The 23,845-nt window shown below is 42.6% G+C and overlaps 1 protein-coding gene across 6 annotated transcripts in view; it reads right to left on the bottom strand.

The window, feature by feature from the left end:
* The window catches only part of LOC141934623 (uncharacterized), a 141,869-nt gene that overhangs the window by 92,014 nt on the left and 26,010 nt on the right, over nt 1–23,845 (bottom strand). The window contains exons 2-7 of one of the 6 annotated variants that reach the window (XM_074850235.1): nt 23,276–23,331; nt 18,645–18,786; nt 18,309–18,439; nt 18,019–18,117; nt 15,644–15,907; nt 14,121–14,227 (exon numbers count right to left, since the gene is read on the bottom strand). In XM_074850235.1, coding sequence (XP_074706336.1) covers nt 14,121–14,227; nt 15,644–15,771 — 235 coding nt within the window. In that variant the 5' untranslated portion in view covers nt 15,772–15,907; nt 18,019–18,117; nt 18,309–18,439; nt 18,645–18,786; nt 23,276–23,331. Of the gene's footprint in view, nt 1–14,120; nt 14,228–15,643; nt 15,908–18,018; nt 18,118–18,308; nt 18,440–18,644; nt 18,787–20,199; nt 20,213–20,323; nt 20,413–23,275; nt 23,332–23,410; nt 23,695–23,845 lie in introns of those variants that run through there. The other 5 variants (XM_074850236.1, XM_074850241.1, XM_074850237.1 and 2 more) reach the window with 5 other exon arrangements.

The following is a 23,845-nucleotide window of genomic DNA, read 5'->3' as shown; positions in this document are numbered from 1 at the left end:
TGATACAGCACATGCAGAAGCTCCACTTCCTTAACTACAGCTCAGCTCCTTAAGAACCTCTGCCTTCTCAATTCCCAACACTTAAACCTAACCTATGCCTCTACTCGTTTCTTCTCACCAACTAGTTTGGAACAGTATCTCTAAACAGTTGTTTGGGGTTTTGCTCTCCTTCCTATTGGTTTCCCCTTTTCTTGTACTAGAGGTGTTTGGACTCATTCTACTTGTGTAGATTCCACTCAAGGCATTGAAGTTATTTCTATAACACTTCTCACTCAAAACATTTCTACTCTCAAAGGCATTTTTGCCTTTGCCTTCAATTTGCCTGAAAACTACTATGCAAGCTGCACAGTCTTGCATTTTTAGTCCCTTCAAGTGAGTTCTATCAATTTTTGTTCCTCTTATTGCTCTCAATAGCAGTTACTATTTACACACATTCATACAACACAGAAATAATTAATTATGTCTGTAAGTTTGACACATGTTGTTAGAAGTTCATTAAAACTGCATTCTTACATCTTGTAACAGCATACTTATGAATATATTTTCTGACTCAGGTGACACCATTATTCAGTTTTTCTTATACTCTTTGTTTGCCTAAAGCTGTTAGTTGTTACCTAAAGCTGTTTAGAACCTAGAAGATGTGAGAAATTGAAATCATCTGGAGACAGTTTCTGGTCTGCCACTGATCACAGGTAACATTACAAAAACTAATTCACTATTATTGTTAAATTACTTTTAGACATAGTGCTAGCTACTTTCATTCACATCTTTGCTGTGAATGCACAAAAGATGCTTTGTAAACCAGAGACTAATCAACAGCCAAAGAAACAGTCAGAAAATGTAGGAATGACTTACTCGTTCTTAAACTGTATGTCCTTCATTTTATGTTTATTCTCAATGTTTAAATTCACTTCATTTCCAAGCCAGAGGTCAAAGTGAAATTTCTTGAATTTATTTTCTCAGTGTGATGGAATAAGCAGAATGTCACGGTGTTACTTTATGACAAATCATGTAAACTTACATTACAAACAATGGCTTAGACTTTACCTGAGGTGTATTTTGAAGCAGTAACAGCACAAAGCTGAGACCACTCTTCTCAACTTGGGAAGCTGGTAATTGTGGTGTCTTTGTGGACGGTCTGGTCCAGGAAGGAGGGGCTAAACTTCAAGGTCCATCAGCAGAATAGTTCATTTTATCAGGGCAGGAAATTAGAAAAAAACAGAGACAAGAAATAGAGGACCTCTGAGCCAACAGCAACAAAACCAAACACCTTCTTAAGCTTGTCAAAAACAGTTTCCGCAGCTTTTAGAACCTAAACAGGATTTTGGTATTACTTTAAAATTATCTAAGCCCCTATTTAGCCTCTTCCTTTTGCATAAATGTAAGACACTGAGGGAGCTGGGAATTAACAAGGAATCACATAAACATTCAGCCTCCTGTATTGGACCACACCATCCAAACCGCCAGCCCTGCGATAAGCTCTACCCGAAGGGGCGCAGGGGAAGCCTTAGCATACCGTGCCAGCTCTGGAAACCCAGATGGCGTCTCTATGAAGCAGGCAACGTTCTTACATGCAAAGACCTAAGAAGTGCAAGTGAGAAGATTCTTGCAAAGAGGTCGTGAGGCTGGTTAGCATGACTCAGCAATACTGCTATGGCCTATTTTTATACCCCTAGACAAAAAGTAACATGTAAAGACAGTTAAAGCTCAATGGCTGCTTAAGAGAATTTAGCGGGGCTGTTGGTTCCACTATGGCTCATCCAATGCATCTCACTTCTTCTACATTGATGAAAGGAACACAAATTTCAGAGCAGCAAAGAATTCTTTTCCTTTTTCAGAGAAAGGTATGTTTTAATGTACTTATAACTCTAAAAGACTGTTTCTTACATCTTTGGAAACAAACACCTACTCAAGATACTACCAAGAGTTGATCTTACTCATCCACACAAACACATTCCAAGGCTGCTCAACTGAGGCCCCATTTTATATAAATGGAGCACCATGAGACACAGATGCACCACCTCTTCAACTCAATTACAAGATCTTTTTCTAAGATAAATACAATTGCTTGAAGTTAAATAACATGCATAGCAGAAAGAAAAGGAATAGAAAAAAATCTGATTTAACTGAAAGAGTCCTCCCTGAAAATTCCATGCTGCCTGTAGCTCCACTGCACATTTTAAGAATATGTTTAGACCGTTTAAAAAAAAAAAAAAAAGTGATGTATTCAAGTCAGAACAAAGGTTTGCTATTTCAGCACCCTGTTTCCAACAATGGCCAAAACCGCATGCGTACAAGAGAAGGACAGCATGCATACTCACTTAATAGCTGGTGAAGATCTGGGTACAATTTAAGCCACAAACAAAAGAACATATTAAAACCCCTATGGTTCTGAGATGTATGAGTTATGAAGAACCTAATCAATAACATATATCTTGCCACTCAATAATGAAATACTTCTTATGCTTTTACAGGAAGAGGAAAAATACCAGAAAATTTTATCATCAAATCTCAGGATCTATGAGAAAGAGGAGGACTACAGCAGGAGGAAGACTAGCTAGCAGCTGCATTATTAAATTATCCTAATTAACACAACTTCACTAAGAGACAACTGCAAATTTGTATTCATTAAGTTACAGGCTGAAACCCAGAGTAACAGATTTTATTAATCTCCACATGGCCACCACAAATATGGATGTTCAGGCAAATATTTGTCTTCTTGAACAGGCTTAGAGTGAAAGCAATCTATATACAGTATTATTCATTGCACTATGACCAAAAATGCTATGGTTTCATATTTGAACTGGGCCTTGAGGATACGCTAATGCTACCAGGAGTCTGGGAAAGACAAATGCACTTCAACAGTGGGAAGAGTTCAGTCCCTTCTGAATTACGCAGGACACAGCAACGTACAATTCAGTTGCATGACACAAACCTACTGTAGCAGAAGGCAAAATGCTACAGAAAGTAATCAACTAAGAGACAAGTACATACCACCCCTCACCATCTTTCTTGCCATGGTTGGCATATACAGACTGTATCATTATAAACATCCATTATCATAGACTGCATATATCCTATACCATTACCAACATGCATCATTTGCCTCACATTCTGTCATACCTCTGATACCTCTGCTATCAACCACCTTGAGCTGTATCACTTGATAGGTTAACAGTGCTAACGTATATTATGTTATAAAAAAATCATGGTGTTTGCTCAATTGACAGGGCACCCTCTTCCTATTTTAAACAACAGTGGGCCCCATTTACATTGCTGGCAGCACAGACCACGTTGCTGTGTGCTGCTACGGTACAAACAGTGGCAAAACACTAGCTTATACAAAACTCAGAATGCTGGGTATGGAGGAAGCAAAGAAACTTGCTACTGCCAACTACTGTGGCAGGCAGTCCAAAAAAATACCAATTATCATTATATTACTCTTACCTTTGAAATTTGGTTCCACTTCTGCTGTGTATTCTTTTCATTCCCCTTTCCCTTCCCTTAACATTTAACCATCTTTTAAATTATATATAACATTTAAGTATTTCAAAATCATAGATGCTCTTGGCCTCTGAAAAATTACAAAAAAATCACCTTTACTTCCCAGTGTAGACCCAAAGCACTCAAAAGTATATTTGCTTGTTATATTAATAGAATTCAGAAAATTGCTCTACAAAATTCCTAAAAGAGAATCAGCCAAAGTTAGACTTGGCATCTGCACAAGTTTCAGTTATTTTTTGGAATACTTTGACAACACTCTTATGTTATTGTCTCTGGGTTCATTTTTCTGCTCATGTATTCCCCAAAGAAGGAAAGAATGGTATTCCTGTTCTCTGAATAAGGACACATCTTGCTTGTTAGAGTGATTTAATTATTTATTTTCCCTTCTCCTTCCTGAATTGCTGGATCTTTGGATCATGAGGGTTCAAATCCTTCTAACTCTTGCTCTTCCACATGAGGGCACAGAAGTCATCCTACTGCCTCAAAGTAAAAGAAATGAGAACAAAATTTTACCAGCAGAGGAGACGCTTTCAATTTTTGCTTTTTCAGCTGGATACTGCTAAAAGAGCCTTGGGAGATCACAGAAAGCCTGTTAGTTTCCTAAATCTGATTTAGTAACACAGGAAACCTGAGCTATTCAATGCTGGCATAAGCAACTTTGCAATGCACACCCCAGCTCCACAAGGCTCTGCCTTTGTTTCACCTGTGTGCACCTAGACACAAAATAAAGGTAAAGTATGAACAGGGTTACTCTCCTATAAAGCTCCTTCTGAAGGAACTCTGCAGCCAGTTGAGAACATTTTCATTTTCTTTCTTTCATTTGATCTTCTCTGCAACATATTTTTCACATTACTCCCATCTGGTTTCAGCTTTTGATTACTAACTTGGAACTTCAACTTTAACAGCTCAATGCAGAGACCCAAGCTGCTTCCAGCCATTTTCCTCATTGGAGGATGTTAATTCAGTCGTATGGTTCTTTTTACAGTACCTCTGCCCACATTGGAGCCTATATGCTTAGTAAATAGTTTGCAACTCTTGCAAAGAGCAAAAAAAAGCCCTAACCTCTTCAAACACAGGAGGGTTTTGATATCCTGAAAGAAATAAAACCTATGAAACAGATGAGATTGCTTCAAAAACATTTGCTATACAAAGTGTCATTATAGGCAAGCTGCAAATTGTCAGGTTTATCAGACAGGCTACAAGACACATTTAAATGTCACCAGTAGTACAGGACCAAGAGTACCTCATCCAGAATTCACTACAGAGTCACCAAAAACCAACGTCAAAATTACTGCTCAGAAAAAAAGAATTTGAAATGTTCAGTAATGAGCATTGTTTTGATGGGATATCCATGTCCTTCCTGTGCAGGATCAAGAGAAGTTGGCAGTCATCAATTGTGTAGTCAGGTCAGGAAAGGCTGGTAGATGATCCCACTTCCACCACTTAAAAAAACATCATTACCTTAAAAGCATTAAAACACCATACTGAGTCAGAGCAAAAACTGATCTGTATCTACTCAGCTGTTTGCAGCAGGGCATGCCTGTGAAGCATACAAGAGGCAGGCACATGAACATCCAACATAAATGTGGGTGTAAAGACAAATTGGTGATGTGGGAAGAGTAACTCTCCCTTAACATCTCAATTCCAGCAGAACAGCCAGAAGTGCTTAATTCTCAAGGATCTGCAAAAGTCATGAAAGAGAACCAGATATAAACCAACATCAGAAGCAAGAGAAATCTTGTGATTTAAAACATCTTTTGAACAGCAGTACAGACAATTTTCAAAGGCATTCTGAATCACCACCTTCCATAAGGATCCATGAAAATTTACTTCCCTAGCCTAGAAACACAGAAGAGACTGGTAAAAAAAAAGGCATTCAACTACTTACTGTCAAAAACAGGTAAATGGATTTAGACTTCCTACATTTCTGAGCATCGAAACAAGACAGCTAAATAAAGACTGAAAGCAGTATTCTGATTGCAGTGCTACGAAGAAGCAAGCTTTCACATTCATCCTGCTTTTGTCACTTGTATATTTTTTGTCTACATTCTGATACTACCTCATCTGGGCTGCACTTTAATATTTATTCTTTGCATTATTTGTTTGCAGAGCTCACAGTGTAAAGATTTGAGACATATGTAGGACATATGCAAGAGATATCCTGGAATTATCTCATGTTTACAACTCAGAGGGATAAGAGAGCTGGAAGTTGGTCCGGATTGTCCCCTACTGGTCCCCACCTTTCTTGGGGAGCAGAACCCAGAATAGGCTGCGTGAATGCGGATTGTCATGTTCATCTCAAATTGCGATCTGTCCATAATAAGCAGTATGTTTGCCTCCTCCCCTACAGCATTTTCTGCTCAGCTTGCAGCATCTTGCAGATTCTTCACTAAAGAGCTTACCTGGCTATTTACTTCCAATGCCGCATGTGTGATGGTGCTTATTCCTACACAAATGCATGATGGTTTATGTTATTATTAAGTTCTAGCTACATTTTTAGAGGTTTTCTCTAATCTGTCAGTCATTTATAATTCTAGTTCTGTCCTCCTCCATTCTGGCAGTTTTTTACAGATCGTTGTCATTCATAAATCGCTTATGGAGTTTCCATTACATTACCCAGGTTAAGTTACAGAAAATATTGGCCAACACAAGATTCATTGTCATTTACCCCAGTAACTTCACTTGATACATCCTTGTATGCACTAAGAAGCACAAGTAACTAATGCAGGTTATTTTACTGAAAACAATCAAGGAGAAAGACTGACTTTCCAGTAACTTGTCACATACCTTTGCTCACATTTGTCTTATTTTCTTCAGCTATGCAGCTTAGAGAAACAACGCCATACATAAAATCTCAAATGCTATTTTTTCAGTTACAGCTTAAAATTTTGAAACCAGGTCTACTACCAACTCTGCCCATGCACGATGTTTTTAACTGCCTCTTGTCCAAATCAAGTCATATGTTGACACACGTTGGCAGTAGGCTTGCTTTCTGCATGTTTTTCCATGGTCAAACATCGAGCACTATTCTGTAATTTAACTGGAGAGTTGACAGTTCCAGACATCCTAAGGCTCCTGCTCTACATAGTCAATCTCCTCCATGTTTGACCTCAGTAACTGGAGGGACTCCTATGTTTTTATTAAAAGCTCAGGAAAGTACTGTTTATGTCTCTTATCTTCCGAAGAAGTTTTTGCTCTAGTTCCTTCCTTTCTGTCTAAATCACCTCCCAGCTGCATGTGCAACCCAGTCATTTTGTCCAGGCCAATGCTTACTATCCATTGTTCTGTTATTCGTCCTCACTTCTCTTTTTCTTTCCATATTCTATGCCTTCTCTGATGCCAATTTCAGCTGTTTTTCTAAGAAAGCTCATGTTCCTGACTGCAGACAGCAGCAGGCCACACACGCAGCAGCACACTGTGGTATTAAGTGGCTTAAGTACAATTAACTAAAGGATTGTCTTGGAAACTAATTTAAACTGAGAAACAAAATCATTAGCCCAACTCAGCACCCCAGAATTTCACTAAACTTTCATTTCTGTTCTCTTTTCCACCCAAAAATACCACGGAAGGAGGAAGTTCACCACAAACTCCAAGTCATATTGGTTTTAAAAAGAGACAGAATAGTAACAAGACTAAGTCTTTCCTCTTTGCTTACCCAATTCTCTGTCTAAAAGGTTATTAAGCCTTTGGATCATCCCCATTTACAAGTCCCATTCACGTTAACTTATTTTTTAGCACTGCTTTCAATGAAGTACAGGGATTCTTACACCAGAGACTAACAAAACTATGGCAGTGTGGGTCTACCCATGGCCTTGCGGTATCTCCTAGCACCCAAAAGATTAAGCATGTAGACAGACAAGTTCACCTGTAGACAGCGCCATAATCATTCATGAGAGGTTACTACAATTTGACACCTTATTACCCATGTGCTCTAAATTCTGATTACAACTAAACTGCAAAAAAACCCTGCAAGATATTTCAAAGAGGAGTTTTACAAAAGCTTACAAAAATTGGAGGATTCAGGTGCTCAGGTTGTCCACTTATGACACTGGCTATACAGGATACATATACATGGAAAGCAACAGATTAGATCAACATGCCTGTAGTAAAAAGTAGGTATGTATCCCCATTCACTCTATTCCACTCAGGTTTTTGCACTAATCTCATTAACAGCTTCCAAGCATAACCCAATAGTAGTTTAAAGAGCAAAACCAGCACCTGCCACAAGACATTCTCCCTCTTTCTTCATCCATGGGAAAACAGATGGAGGTACTCTTACTTCACTCTGTGCCTAGCTTGCTACTGGAGTCAGATCAAAGAGCACACCTTACATTTGAATGGAATGCAAAAAGATCCGAGCTGGTTCATAGATCCTGTGAGGGCTTGTCCAACAGCCTTCAGCCAGCTATTAGCAAAGCTTTATCCTCTGCACACAGTTTTTCCTTGCTACAAGAAACGTCATGCGTGCATGTCAGACTGTCAAACAACGTGTCCTACCTCAAGCTACTGTGAACAAGAAAAACCCCCACGGTGACTTGATATTCATGAGGAAACAAGTACAGAAAAACAAAAGTGATTTTTTTTTTTAAAGAAGCTTTTCCCAACTTCAAATTATTTAACTTAAAAAGGACAAAATGGCAGCCAACTAACTAAGCGCAGCCAGTGAAGACAATTCTGGCTCCCAGTACGGCTCCTGCACCCCTCTCTGATCTGAAAGCTGCCTCTTCATATGTTTGTATGATGCTGGGCTTATCTGGAAGCCCATGCAGCTGGGAACTGAAAGAGTTAAATTACAATTCGGTTGGCTCCAAGTTCCTCTCCCTAAGGAGGGCATCCTTTAGCCAACTGAACTAAGCTGAGCATGTCTGAGAGAATACATTAGTTTAAGGAACTGGATGCAAGAAAGCAACCAGGGCAGATGCAGCTGGAGACATGAATTAGGACCAGAAGCAGAGGTTTAAATGAGAGGGAAAAAAGAGTAAGGGTAAGAAGAATCAGGAACTAAAGTACTCCACACAAGAAAGATTTGTAGGGACACAATGGGAAGGAGCTAATTAGCAAAATTAAAGAGAGCTAGAACCAGGAACTAGCAATGCTGCAGGAAGGGCCGCAGGCCTAGCAATGAACAGCAGCAGCAGCACAGTCACGCCAAGCTGGTGGTGAGCCCAGAACTTTCTAGGGCGGGCCAGCCGCAGGAGCTCGGCACATGCCGACAGCCCCGCCGCCCCTAACACTGGGCCCACGGGCTGCCCAGCGCCTCAGGCCGCCCCCACCGCCAAGCCCCACCACCGCTTACCTGCTGCCTCAGCGGTCGCGGCTCCCAGGGCGAGGCGGACCGGGCGCGACGGGCCAGGCCGAAGCGCAACGGCCGGGCCGGGCCAAGGCGGACAGGCCAGGCCAAGGCAGACAGACCAGACCAGACCAGACCGGGCCGGGCCGGGCCGGGCCGCGCGCCCCCACCCGCTGGTCACGGGCCGAGCCCACCCACGTGAGCGCGCGGGCGCCTCAAGCGAGGGGCGGCCCCAGCGCCGGAGCCTTCGCGCGGACCCTCCGCGGCGGGAAGCGGCCGGGGGCGGGGCCTCGCCGCGCGCCACCGCCCGCCTCCGCCCCCGGCCGCCGTCGCGCCGGGCTGAGCGCCCCGGGCAGGACGAGGCGCTGCAGCAGCAAACCCTCGGAACGGCGCGGGGCCGGGGTCGGCTGGCGACGGGGCTGGGGAAGTGCTGCAGCAGCTCTGCTCTGGGGGGCGGCGGGGGCCGGGAACCTTCTCGTGGGGCCCCTGCGAGATCCGAAATGACCGAGCAGTGTGTGGTGCTTGTGACAGCTGGGGACTGTCACCTGGCTGAGGAGGAGGGTGCGGTAGTTCCAGCTCCGAAGAACAAGGAAATTACCCAGGGAGAAGTGTGAGGGGGAGAGGGGGTACAGGACTTGAAGAGACACAAAAACCGCTTCAGAGGATGCCAGCGTGGTGGTGGGAGAAGCAGAAGCAGCCGAGTATTAAGATGTGAAAGAGGACAGGTTGATGGGGCGGAGGAGGATTGTTTGAGACACAACAGACAAAGGTGGAAAGGTCACTAGATTGGCCGGCAGCCCCTGGGACTGGGTGAGTGCGATTAGCAAAAAGTAGATGGTCCACAGTAGATAAAAGGAGCCCATGCCCTTCCTAGGAAATCTGACTCGCCAGAAGACCTGCAAATTGCCCACAAACTCAGCTGCAGCTTGTAGCTTCATTTCATGGACAACTGTGAGTGAAGATGATGTGAATCTGAACTTAGTTCTAGTGTCTGCTGTTAGGGCGTAAGGAGAATGGTTTGAAAGGCCCATTTCGGGGACGGCTGCCAATTCTCAAGGAAAGTCCGTTTTACACGTACAATACGATCATCTGCTGGAAATGAATTTTCAGTTGTGCTGTGCAGCAACCTCTGGAGTCAGCCGCCTGCTACAATGGGTTCTATGAACATGAAGAGAGAAGATGCCCAGGGAGTCGCCCTGCTCTGGGGCCAAGCTCCAGGACTACAGCCTCAAAATGGTGGGGCTCAGATGCTAACGCTAGGGAGGCCTTGATCACAGAGAGATGTAAATTCACTTTCTGTAGCTGCTAAGTGAATAAAACTGCAGACAGTGACCAGGTTAACCTGGGGGGGAGGTGTAAAACGGGGGGAGCTGATAGATGCTGATGCTGTATCAGCACTTCTACGTGCTCCTGGCAAGTTAGAAGCCATTGCCCACAGTACCACTCAACTGTACAGTGTGTCCATACATCACACTGTGTGCTTTTTATTCATGGGATTTTATGATAGCATCTTTTTCTGTTTTGGTGAACAAGGGAAACATCCCGTTACAGAGAAAACCTAGAAAATTTGATCTGCATATAAAGACTAAATATTCAAAAAATATTTTTAACACGGCCATGCGTATAAATCATGATCTGACTCATTAGTTCAGAACACTTAGGCTTGGGGTTGCTGTCTCTCAATTAGATGGACAGCAGTTAAGCTCAAAGACCTTGTCTTTGTTGCATGTGTCTGAAGAACAATGAATACTTGGGCCATGATACAAACAAAAGCTCAAATCCTTGCTCAAACTTCTATGCATGTTTTCCACATTGGGAACCAGATCAATATTTTTAAATTTTTTAACCAAACCTCTGAAATTCTGAAGTGTGTTACTAAGTATTGGGGGCTACTGGCAGGCCTGTACTACCTTTCTAGTCTTCAGGTTTTATTACAGACACTTTGCAGAAAGGCTGTCAAATGTTGTTTGTTCCATTTCCACAAAAGCAACCTTTTCAGGGCATCACACTATACTTGGGGAAAAGATAAACTAGAGCAAGATCAATACAGTGGAAGCAGAAAAGAGCAGCTCTTTGGATATTAGCTCTATTTGAGACTAGATTTTCTTCTAAACTCCCCAAATACCCCACATTTCTGTGGCTGATCCATGTACAAAGACAAAACACTATTGCAATCAATCAGCAATCTTTAGATGATTTCCTCCTAATTGCTTACATCACCCATAAGCAAAATTTACACCTGGAAATTTACACCTACTCCCCCACAGTAGGCTGTTGGGGAAAATCACTAATTGTTCTACCAACCTGACACCAATACTAATTGCCATGTTCAATTCCATCGCTGCTGCTCCTGAATAAGCATCCTACTATTCTGACCTTTACCTACTCTAGAAGTGCCCTCTAGTGTGGTTTCAGAATATCTAGTCCATGCTTTTCCCACTTTTGTGGGACTAAATGAGAGGGTTTGTATTTGGTCTGAAATATTTTTACAGGTCCATAGAATGTTATGACATAAGCCACTGCAAAAAATACTTTGACTGAAAAATTGATGGTGATTGTGATTTTTTTTGTAAAATTGCTGAATTACAGTTATGGCTGGTTTCACAGGCATATTATCTGTTTTATCCCCAAAATACAAAATAGCAAAATTTACTAAACATGTCTGAATTTTTTATGACCATTATATCTGCCTGTGAAGTGATGCTATTGTTGGGTTCTTTTTCTTGATATAGATGGGTTTAGAGCATCACTGGGAAAAAAGTATGATCCTTCTACTTACTTTTTCAGTTTCTTGTATTTCCAAACTTCTTATATTTATCAAAGTAATTTTTTTCCTTTCTACTACATTTTTAGTAGCTTTTTGGCCACAATAAAAATTTTCTGAAATGCTCAAGTGATTCTTACTTTTCTATTTGAATTACTTTTCTTGCTGATTCAACCCTAAGAAATTTGGCCCTTTTAAGGCTATTCACAGTCTGAATAATGAACGTGCTTAGATCATCTCAGAGCATATGTTTCTGGAAGCTTTCCTGGCTGTGGTGCACAGTCTTTGAAATAAGCTTCCTGTTTAAGCTAATACACTTATTTACCTTCAGTAGTGTGCACACCATGAAAGCTAATAGACTCAGGCACCAAATGGGTTTGTTTTTTCCAAACTGAAGGCAGAAATGGGAAGAGTACAGGCTGTGGACTACTATCATTGTTTCAGACATCTAGCAGAGTCATGAAATTCTCAGAACTGACTTGAAAGAAATACCAAATATACAAATATATGTTCTGGTCATACCACTGGTCCATCTGCTTTTATTGGTAGCTGCAGTAAATGCTTAAGGAAATAGCGTAAGAATAGGGGGAGTACTTTCCTAGTATTAGCCTTCTGGAATTCAGTAATGTTTGTTTTAAGAAGAACAGGAAAAGAAAATTTAGAGTGAGAACAACGGAAATAAAGGACAGCCCAAACTATCCAGCTGTGGAATGATTTCAAAGGAAGAGTCCTGTCATTTGGCTCATCTTTACACAAACAAATTTAAACACTAGAACTGGGTCTCTCAAATTCTCCTCCACAGTTCACAGATGGTAATGAAACTCCAATACCTTTTTTCCCATTTTTCCTAACCACTTCATCCTATTCCATTCTTAATGGACTTTTCTTTTACTTCTAAGACCTGGGAAAATGTAGAAGTCTATTTAAAACACTGGCAACTTTCCAATCAGCAGTAGCAGCTGTGGCTGGGATCAGCAGCTCTCCCGACAGAAATTTTCTCTTGTGCTACACATACAGTACCACAGCATGATTGCATCAGTGTATTTCCCTCAAACTCTCCATTTCATGTCTTTCTATCCCCAGCCTTATATACCTTCTTTCCCCTGAACTCCTGCACGCGCTCCATTTTCATGTTGTGTATGTGTCTGTGTGCCAGTATGCCCTTTGCAGTAATATTCTCCCCTCGCATCATTGTGTATCTCTTTCTGCACACATTTTTGCCCAACCTGTAGTGTCTCTGAGTTCAGAAATGAGTGAATCCCCACACCATGAGAATTTTAACCATCTTTAAAAGTCAGCTAGTAACTAATTCTGAAGAAAACAATTTGTTTATATGACCATTATGCATAATGGATTTCTTTTCATTCTTCTGGCATGCCTGAAATTGGTGTCAATTGAGAAATTTTCAAGCCAGAAGCAGAAAAGAAGTGCTCAGGGAGGCATGGGAAAGGAAGAGCAAATCAGATTCTATCATGATTGCAATAAGGTTCCATGTGAAATAGGACCATCCTAGTAAAGTATGTCTTAGTACTGCTGTGATTTTCCTTTTCCACACCACAAATATTTTAACTTAACAGTCCCTGATGAGTGCTTCTTACAGGGGTTAGTAGGAATTGGGGAAGGGGAGGAGGGTTATAAAACTAGTGAAGTTTTGTATATTGAGGCATACAATAAGTAGTGACTACAGACACAGGCAGATTTTACTTAGCATGAAAAAGGAAATTTTGGTCTTAGTGGCAGGTTCTTGACAAAAACATCAGTCACTGACTTCAGTCTTAAAATCAAAAGTACTTGACTTTTCTACCCTGATACAGGAACAGTTGAACACCTTTATGAGTTGCCAAATGTATCTGAATTAGTATGAGTAAGTCTGTTCTGGAAGGACATTTTGTACATCTCTAACATGCTAGCAGTTGTTACAGATGCAACAACTTTGTATAAATAGGACAAGAATAGCTTTGGATACATCATTTTTTAAGAGTTCCTCCTCTTCTTCCTAGCAAATTTCCATGGAAGATGCATGCAAAATTCAGCACCATTTCATTTTATTTGAGAAACAAGCATTTACATGATAGAATTAAGCTCATTTTGGACCCTCCCTTCTATTTTGTCCTTGCAAGGGAGTAACTCAGGATAAAATTCAGAAAACTAACTATTTAGACTCCTCTGTCAGTGACTGAGATTCTGTTCCTCAGCAACAGCTCATCCTGCAGGGACACTTGCATTTAACTGGTGCTTAGACTCTGGACCACAAAGTTCCCACAACATTCATAGTGTGTGTAAAGAAGCTGCCCAGTCAGAGGAGTGGGATCTTATCTCTGCCTATACCCCTAGACCTACCAAGCAGGCGTGCTCTGAAGACACCTTATATATGTAAAAACTATTGAAGTCAACATGCAGCCCAGCAGAGAAATTTACTCTGTGAGTGAGGAGAAGAAAGGCAGTCTATCACATGGCTAACTTGAGTCATGCTATTGGATGCGGAGCCATTACCATTATGTAGCCTGTAGAACAGGTTAAATAGCAGAGAAATCTTCCCAAAAAATTAATAAAATCATTTACCGTAAACTCGTTGGATTGAAGATTCCTTGCAACAGAACCCAAAACTTCTCTTAATAACTGAACTCTGTGTCCAAATATTCTTCTGATACAACACAGGCAGAGTTCTTCTGTGCCAAGAGAAAAATCACATTTATAGTAAGGGTATGGCAGGCAGCTTGGTGGTCCCCCAGATATAACACTAACCAAATGCTACTAATAGTGTAGCTTTTTAACTCCAGAATGCTGTTTGTCTGTTTGTTTTAAAAGCTATCTTTCTTGATTGAAAGCCATCAAGCATGCAGTGAAATAGGAAAAAAAAAAAAAAAAAAAAAAAAAAAAAGGGCTTACTAGACTTTTTCAGTTCCCTTGTTTTCTTCTATTTAACCAACAAAAGGAACAAATTTACACTCTTTAAGACAATAAACAATACATGTTCAGATATCCATCTGTCTTGGGTTCTAGTGAGCATTTCTCTGTGATACTGAGCACCTGCTACAGTTCATACATTATCTCCTGCTGCTGTCATTATATAGTGAACTCGAAAAAAATGTCTAAACCTCCATCAGTTCCTAGCTTAAAGTAGTTTTGTGGAAGCAGACACTTCCCTTTAAGGACTTGTGATGTCTGCTGGGCTACCCCATCCATCATAATGAGATGCAAGCCCTGGAAGTGCTACTCCCTGCTGCTTATGGTCTTCACCTTCCATTGCTGGAATGATTATGCCAGCTAGAGGTAGATCTGAACTGAAGCCAGAATCTGTTGGTGGGAGCACGCCAGGCAATACATCACTCATTCATTCCCTAGGAGCTGACCCAACTTACAGAACTCACCAGTGGAACTGTTATTTCTCCATTGTGTTACAAATCATTACTGTCCTTTATGTCAGTAAAGTGAAATGCAGAAATTATGTGGCACGTTTCACCACTCAGATCTCTTATTTCACATTCCAGTCTTGACGCATTTTTGAAGGACCACAGAAATGTGTAGTTTAAAACCTGTCTAGTAAACTTCCTTGATCCTAAGGCATACGCTTTGAATTTAAGTAACTTTCTTTTTTCCGTTGCTCTTTGGAACAGTTTCCTTTTCCTACTTGGCTCAGAAAATTTTCAGATCAAGACAGCAGCAACAGCACATTCCACCCTGGGATGCAGATTGTGAGTCAGGGCCTTTGGGACCCCTGTGCTGACTGGATGAAATTACATGTGCCCCCAGGCAATTGCCCCAGGGGTATTCCTGGAATGGCCGGCAATGCTTGCAGTACCCTCCAGTACCCTGAATTTCTGATGTCGAGACACAGTGCAGGAACCCTGTTACCCTCCAGGCAAAGAGCAGAACTGCACACCCTCGCCTAGATCACAGCATAAAGCACAGAGATTAGCAGAGCTTTTTATAGGCTTTCTCTAATAAACAGTCCCAGACCACTATGAAATAAGTCACTCTTAGACCCTTTTTTATGCGTTAATTTTTAATTCCCTAAAGAGAAGAACAGATTTACATAGGAATAAACCACAGGGCTAAGCTAGGACAAGTACTCAAGAACTTACAGTTCTGGAATCACTCCAGTAGCCCAGTCTCTGCAGAAAATCTCCACTTTCATGCTGGGCCTCATGTTGGTTGTGATACATGCCTCACAGACCTGTGAAAGCATCCTGAGCCCAGAATAAATGAACATACAAAAGCCAGAAGCTCTGGAAAAACAGCCTTTTCACGTGTCCTTGAGCATGAAGATCAGGGAGCACTGGCAGTACCGCACGGCATTTGGTCTGTAAGCATGAGGATTATAATGTCAGTCCTTCACACAGAGAAGTCTGGAAATGTAGGAGAAAAGTACACGTGCCAGTATGCATCCACTTCTTGGTATATGCAGTCCAAGAAGAATTTGCAAAGTCTGTAAAAGAGAGTGTTGAATCCCGTGCCATCCTTCCCTACTATAGTCTTTCATTTGTACTTAGTCACATTCTCCACTATGGCCAGTATAACATATTTGAAGAATAAAATGGGTTTTTAAGGCCTGATGCTTGGGCCATATTCTTTGCATTGCCTGAATGTTACCTGACTTTGACACTCTAAGTAAGCATTTTAGGATATTATAGTTTTGGAGTATTAAGATCTTACTTTATAATGAGAAGTACAGGTAAGGATCTATCTTTATGTTTTTTTCCAGCAGTGCATACAGCAAGGTTTCTAGTTTCTACCTTGTGGTATTTTTAGTTTCAGAGTGAAAGGCAGCACACTGATTTTGGAGGGATAGGGTTCAGGTTGAACAGGGCATTCTTATTAGTGGTGGAGGAATGCTAAGGCACAATTATTTTTTAACATGCCACGTATAAGTGAACATACCACAGAACTGAACAAAACATGCATTTGGATCCTCTCCTTTTAGGTCAAGGAAAAGTGTTTACTGCTGAGAGAACAACAGCATGTTCTCCATTGCAAAGCAGCATGGCAAAGATGAAGATGGCTCCTCTTGGAATAATTATCATGAAGAAATCTACCTTAGCTCCAGAACAATTTCAGTTACGATGTGAAAGAGCGCACAGTAAGTCTCTAAAGACAACATGGAGAGGAAGTCTAAGGATCACATACAAAAAAAGAGGGAGTAAAGGAGCAGGTAGGCAGTGCCAGGATATGTTGTACTTCAGGAAGAGCATCTCAGCTCTTTGAATCAAGGCTCATTAAAGACTCATTCTACAGATGCCCTTTTCAAAACATTTTTTACTTTGTGTTTAAAGCTTGTGTTGTAATATGCCATATATCCTGGAAATTGTCCATTTATAAGGACAGAAAGGCCATGTGAAGAAACAGTATCTCACACTATTATTGCTGGCATGTTTTTTAAGCTATATAAGGGGTTTGTGTTTTAAAGCATGGTAGGAAAGAAATGTATATTCAATAACATAAAATCAGGCTGAAGAACAGGCAAATGCCATTCACTTCTGTGGTCTAAGCATTCATATTCAGTAGTTGGTCACACTGTAATCCACAGCGGAGACTCTTAGGCCTAGGCCAAATAAATTAATCCCTGTACAGCTGTTCCGGACCCCCTATGATTCATCATAGAACTAGTTTCATACCTCATTTTCCATGCTGACCCAACCAGATAGATTAGCTCAAAATTATCTTCGCCATCGTACATAGCAGAAGAATTCCTTCTCATTAAACCCTGAGCAACAGTTTTGATAACCTGTTTTTCCTTAGTATTTTCCACAGTTTGACAGATCATGTTATTACCCTCTAGCCCAGGTTTCCTGGGAAACAAAGCATCTCCTTACTCTTCTAATCCTTCAGGGAAATGAAGCCCAATTAAGACATTTCATGGGCATTCATTACATTTTATCATACATAGTCCATGGACCTATCCACGTCAACTGCCCAGAATGTGCTACTGCTTAATGGGTAGCAAAAACAACGCAACTTGCTTTTTGTAACAATCACTTCTTGTCCAGGGGCAACATTAACCACAGACAAAGTTTCCTTTCCGGGCAATGCTTTGTTTCATCCCAAGTCAAGGAAACGCTCCACTTCTGAGAACTGGATGTTGCTATGGCAAAAATGTATGAAGGGGGCCCTTCACAAACATGCAAACCAATTCCAACTTCTATTATATATATTTGTCTCCTTTGATTTTCTGGAGGGGAGTGCATTCTTTTAAGTTAAAGATGATATTAGATAGTTCACTATGATATGGAACCTTATTTCTGTTCTTCCTTTGGTAGGGAAAATTTAGTGGAAATGTTCCTTCAGAACACATGCAGTCCTGCCTAAGAGGCTGTGCATGCTGTGACTATTTACATGAGCCTGCAAACTATGTCATCATCAGTCTTTCTGCAGACAAGCCCTGTTCACTGAACTCACACACAGGATGGTCATTTGTGCAAATACTAAGGACCACTCATCTGCACCTTGCAGAGGAACTTACCTTAGCAGGAAGAGTTGCTGAATCAAAGTGGATGTGCAACTCACATAATTGGAAATCTATCTCAGTAGAGAGAATTCAGGCCCAAAGAGCAGCAGGAATCTGCAAAGAGAGTATAGTAACTGGTAATTGGATGAATACCTCTTGTTTGTTTAGCGGAGAGCTGCGAGGGGACTCAAAAAGCCAAACTGGGACTGAGAGCTACTTACTGGGAGAGAACAGAAAATAAAACAAAGTTGTCTTCTATCCTAATTCCCATTTTGGCCATTAAGAGGAGATGCTAGAGATAATACCTGGATCATGCTTGATGTAGAAATTAAGTAGTTTGCAGCATTCTGTGATTTTACAGACTTGGAATGCTTTTTCTGAAAAGCAGGTTTCAGAGATAGGCCAGGATTTGAAGCACAGCAAATTCTGGACACTCCTAAAAAGAGAAAACCAGGCCAGTGCAGTTGTTGGGGGTTCCAACCATAATTGTCAGCAGCCTCGTATAAGCTTTGCAGACTGATCTGTCATGCAAGTTCCTGATGCTAAGCAAGTAAATATATTTTAAAAAATAAAAAAGTGTGAAAGAAACAAAGGAGCAGACTATTTGCTCAGACAATTGGAGAAGCACAGTCCCTTCTCACCTCCTTTGTAGTCCAGGGAGCAATTCCTGAGCTGCATTCTGAGACAGAGGCAGTCTTGCCAGGTCCAACATTCCGACAATTACTCAGTGGAAATGGAAACAGCAATACAGATGCCAGTGGTATGATGCAAGTTGCATTGTCCCTGTCAGAATGGGAATCCATTATGGTTTCTGGGCTGTTTTCTTGGAATTTGAAGTCAGTTGTAGTTCCATGTAAATTATATGTTTAAGCCAGGAAATAAAATATTTTTTTTTAAAGGGAGGTCCTCCTCATTCCCTGGCCTACGCTTCTCTGAAGGGCTATTTTGGACCTTGAACAGGGAATTTGAGCTTAGCATGCATAGAATGAGCTGAGAAACAGGAAACAGATAAAACAAGGGGAAATGGTTTTAAACTGACAGAGGGGAGATTTAGATTAGGTATAAGAAGAAATTCTCCCCTGTGAAGGTGGTGAGGCCCTGGCACAGGTTGCCCAGAGAAGCTGTGGCTGCCCCCTCCCTGGAAGGGTTCAAGGCCAGGTTGGACGGGGCTTTGGGCAACCTGGGCTAGTGGAAGGTGTCCCTGCACGGGGCAGGGGGGTGGAACTGGATGATCTCTAAGGCCCCTTCCCACCCAAACCACTCCTTGAGTCCATGAAACCTGAACAATCCTCTGCAGAGCTAAGAAGCATGCATATGAAAGTTTTGCTGTTCATAAAGCATAAAACTGGAATAATTGTAGGCGCATGCTTGTAAAACACTTAGGAAACAGTTGAACACCAGAAAGAAATAACAATATTGTGCCCTCCTAATCTCTTAAAGGTCAATGGGTTAGCAGAGAACAACTTGGAAGACAGTGAAAAACAGAGTAAAAGTAGGTCAGACCTGGAAGGAGAATTGTGAAATTCAGGCCTGTAGAGATACATTTTAAATGTTTTAATTCTGAAGTCAGTTTAGGGATGATCTTTATGGGATTAAAAACTCAGGCTTTCTTCTAGTAATTGAAATTAAACAGCATTTGATTGAGCAAAGATAGCTTCTTATCCATCTGTCATTACAAATAAAAGTAATATCGTATGTTTAGCAGCATCTAAGTATCTAGTTCTGCAGTTGGGTAACACTTCTTCCAAAAGTTTCCCAGTATGTTCTGCAATGAGAAAATAACCAAAACCAAATGGTCTTTGCCCCAGGATCTGCATAATTGTAAATCTAACTGCAAAGAAATTTCCAGTTTAGAAAGCTATTACAGATATCCATATGCTGGTTTCATCTAAGATATACTATGTAAGAATCTATGAGGGAAAGTACACTTTGATCACAGAAGGCTCTTTAATATATGAAGCAAAACAATCCATGGGTTTTGAAGCTGGACATGTTCAAGATGGAAATAAAACGTCAGTCTTCACAGCAAATATGACTAATGAGCACAGCTCATGAAATTATGTTATGAATTGTCTACCAGCTGAATGTTTACTTCACAATTTGATAACCCCATTGAAAAAAAAACAATTGAGTCCCTTCTTTCCTTAATCATATTGATTGCTCCATAATAGCCTATGAAATTACAATATTAATCACCTTGTAGTTTTCCTCAAAAATCTCTTAGAACCTGGAAATGACCAACATCATTCTAACAGATGCCAGGGTTGCACCGATTACCGGAGAAAAGCAGCGCGCGTGAGGTGGAGCAGGGGGTCGGTACCTGCGGAGCCACCGGGTTTGGGGTGAGCCGGGTCTCCGGGGCGGGGCAGCTGCCCGGGCCCCGCTGCCGTGTCAGCGCCCGCCCCAGGCGCCCCGGGCGGGCGGAGCGGCTCGGACCGGCCCCGCCGCCTCTCACGGCCGCGCGGTGCACGCCGGGACATGGCACCGGGCGTGGCGGCGGCTGACGGCAGAGGGCGCTGCCGCGCGCGGAATGAGGCGCGCCCGTCCCGGCAGCGGCGGGGCCGGGGGCGCCACCGGGCGCCGGGCTCTGCCTTGCTGCGGGCATCCGCTCCGCCGAGGGGCCGCTGGCCCCATTCGCAACCGGGCACCGGCCCTGTGCCGCGGCCGAGGCTCCGATCCCGGGAGCGCCGTGGGGTCTGCGGCCGAGCCGGCAGCGGAGCGCGGAGGAAACCTGTCCCGGTAAGCGGGACCTGCAGGGTCCTCCCGGAGGTCCGCTGGGCTCTGCGCTGCCCAGCGCCGCTGGTACCAGCGCAGCCCCGGGCCGTGGCACCCGCCGTGCGCAGCCCGGGGCGGCCCCGCGGGAGGAGCCCGGCAGCTGCCCGCGGGAAGTGGCGTCCTGGCACTGGGAGGGAAACTGGCCCCGCACCCAGCGCCCACGTGGAGGGCTGGGAAAAGGGCAAGATATGGACCCCCCACACCCCCTGCCACTAACTCACTGAATAATTTGTCTGGTCTTCAGTTGTACTCTGGAGAGTGAGTGTGCAAGCACTTGATTACATCTGCTTTCCTGCCTAAATGGGTTTCCTGTGGTGATTAAGGTAGCACCCGTGGCGTGCAGTCAGGAAACTGCTCCCCCCGCCAAGGTAAGGTCTCCTGTCTCCGCAGCTCCTCCCCTTATACTCACTCAGATTCTCCCTTGGCCCTCCTGAATCTCTTTTACTATCATCAGCTCACAATGAGCTCCATTTCAAAAAAAAAAAAAAAGTACTTTTCTGAAAGAACACATTTCAAGAACACATTTCATTTTAATCCTGGTTAGCTCTACCCAAAATAAAGGCACCAAGAACCACGATCCTCGGTCACATGCACATGCAGGAACTACCCTGCCACCAAGAGCACGCACCCGAGTAGACAAACCAGGGCTGGCAGGGTAAGGCAGCTGCCCTGGATCCTGCAGGGAGACACACGGCAGAGCTCAGGATAGACAGTGTGACCCTCCCACGACCCAGCTCACTGCCCACCCAGTAAAGCTGTGGATACTAATTTAGACAGAGGTGACTTCTGCCTTCTGCTTTCCACTATTGCTTACTCATCTGTCTCCTAGATGAAACGGTTTTATCAACAGCTAAATTAAAACTCAAATGTGAGTTTCATTTGTTGCCCTTGGAACCTGGATTGCAATTTGCAATGATAGAAGTTTGCAAATAGTGTTTATTCAGATCCAGATTTTTGTTTTAAAACCAAAAAAAAAAAAAAGGAGGGGAAATTTTCTTCATAGCTCCCTGTTTTTGAAAACTGCCTGTAACTCCTAGAAACAGGCTTTGCTAGATCCCGATATTGAGGAGTCTAAAAATCCTGCCCAAAGCTCTGTAAGAAACTGTGGAGCTCTAAAGGACTGTTTTTGAAAGATGATCCTTTGATCCGCTTTGAGGAAGAAGAGACATTCTGTGCTACAGAACCTCTACAAGAACCTGGGCTTAAGAAGCTTAGTGAGGGGAGTGGGACCAAGACTGAAGTTCACAGGCTAATGTTTTGTGCAATGGGCTGGTCGCTGGCCCCCTTGCCATAGCCCTGGGAACACATTTTAGAGAAAACAATGCATAAGCAGCTAAATCACCACTTCTGAAATGCTTTTGAGAAAATCACAAAAAGATTGAATCAAGTTCACACTGATTGATCTCACACTTCCTGACTACAGTCAGAAGAGCTAGACAACAAGAGAACATGCTCTTGTCACCATGACTTTCTTCCAGAAGCAACAGGATATTAACATAAATGTATCTGCAACAACAGACGACCAGAAAAGCCCAGTCACATAGAGCAGAATATCAAACTGATGCCACTATTCATGACACCAGTTGAAACTGCTAGCTGGGAAGAGCAAAACCTTCCTAAAATATTTAGCACCAGTTCAACTGGATTTCATTCACTGCAAGAATTATGTAGCAAGGAGACCTACTACTTATGAAAGCTGAATGCTCCATTCATAAACTTTTAAAGCAAATTAGCATGAAAGTTACTAGAGAAGTAGAGAAGCCTGATAAAAGACTTTTTAAAAAAATACCTATTTTGCCATCATAAGCCAATGCAAAACTGCTCCCTCTTTTAGATTTTTTATTGCTTCAAATATATAGGGGGATAATGGAGTGCCTTCCTACTGTCTGATAGATCTCAATGCCATTGGGGTATTATGTCTGTTCAAATGGATCCATGTTTTTGTCATTTTAGAAGGAATACATTGGACCTGATAGGTCAATACTATTTAGCACAGCATCGTTATGAAACTAAAAAGGGAAACTGCAGGATTTTGCTGTGTGTCATAAGGTAGGTCGAATGTTTCTTTTTAAAAAACTAGTAAAGTATATTTCATTGCAAATGGAACAGGAGATTCTTAATAAAACTCTGCTGTTGGAATTCAAATAAACTATCTGGGATGATTTTCCCAAAATGCTGCCAGGTTTGAAAGCAGCTGAAAATAAATTGCAAAGTGAGTGAAAATAGAAACCACCTCCAACATTCTTCAGTATTGCTGGATTAATACATGAGTGTAACTGCAGTCGAAATAACAAGACCCAAGGATCTTTTCCCATGCTTGGGGCATGGTTTCCATACACACCTTGGGAAACATTGATTCTGAACATGGAAACAGTGTGGATAGGTAAAACTGTACAGTTACTTTAATACAGCACAAAACAGGAAATAACTGCTTTGTTAAACATTGAGAGGAAATGTTTAACACAGAAAACCTGCTTCTCAAGAGACTCTACCTTACCTCACACTCCCTTGTCAAAGCCCCTCAGGCAGCTCCAGACTCCGACTTTCTGAAGACTGTGAAAGAAAACAGCAGCTGAAAAAGATTGTAAGAGGAGACAGATTTTGACAACAGAGTTGGCATTTTTGGTCAAACCTTGAGAACAGAAGTGGAAGTATTAGTGGCTGGAAAATGAACTTTAGGGCCCCTTAGTCTGTCAGTGTGATCGAAAACAATTTTAAGGAGAACGGCCCTTTTCCTGCTATCCTCGGGCCTCACACATCAAATTCGCGATCTTGCTTGTTGCTGCGGGCGCGCACCCCAGTATCCGCAAGATTTAAGCGTCTAATTTCAAGTCTTGGCCCGAGACAGGTGCCACGCCGAGGCCGAGGGGGATTTCACTGGGTCCACGCGCAAAAAAGGGTGTCGGGGCCGCACGGCAGCGCCCGGGCGGGACGGGACGGGACGGGCCGGGCCGGGCCCCGCCGGAGGGCGGCGGCGGGCGGAGCGGCGGTCCCGGTCCCGGCTCCCCGGGGCAGGGCCGCCCCCAGCCCCGCCCCGCCCGCCCCTCGCCGCGCCCAGCCCCGCACC

Source organism: Strix aluco, chromosome 25 (assembly GCF_031877795.1).
Source record: "Strix aluco isolate bStrAlu1 chromosome 25, bStrAlu1.hap1, whole genome shotgun sequence".
In the NCBI taxonomy this organism is placed as follows: domain Eukaryota; kingdom Metazoa; phylum Chordata; class Aves; order Strigiformes; family Strigidae; genus Strix; species Strix aluco.
This window is presented reverse-complemented; position numbering and strand designations above follow the sequence as displayed.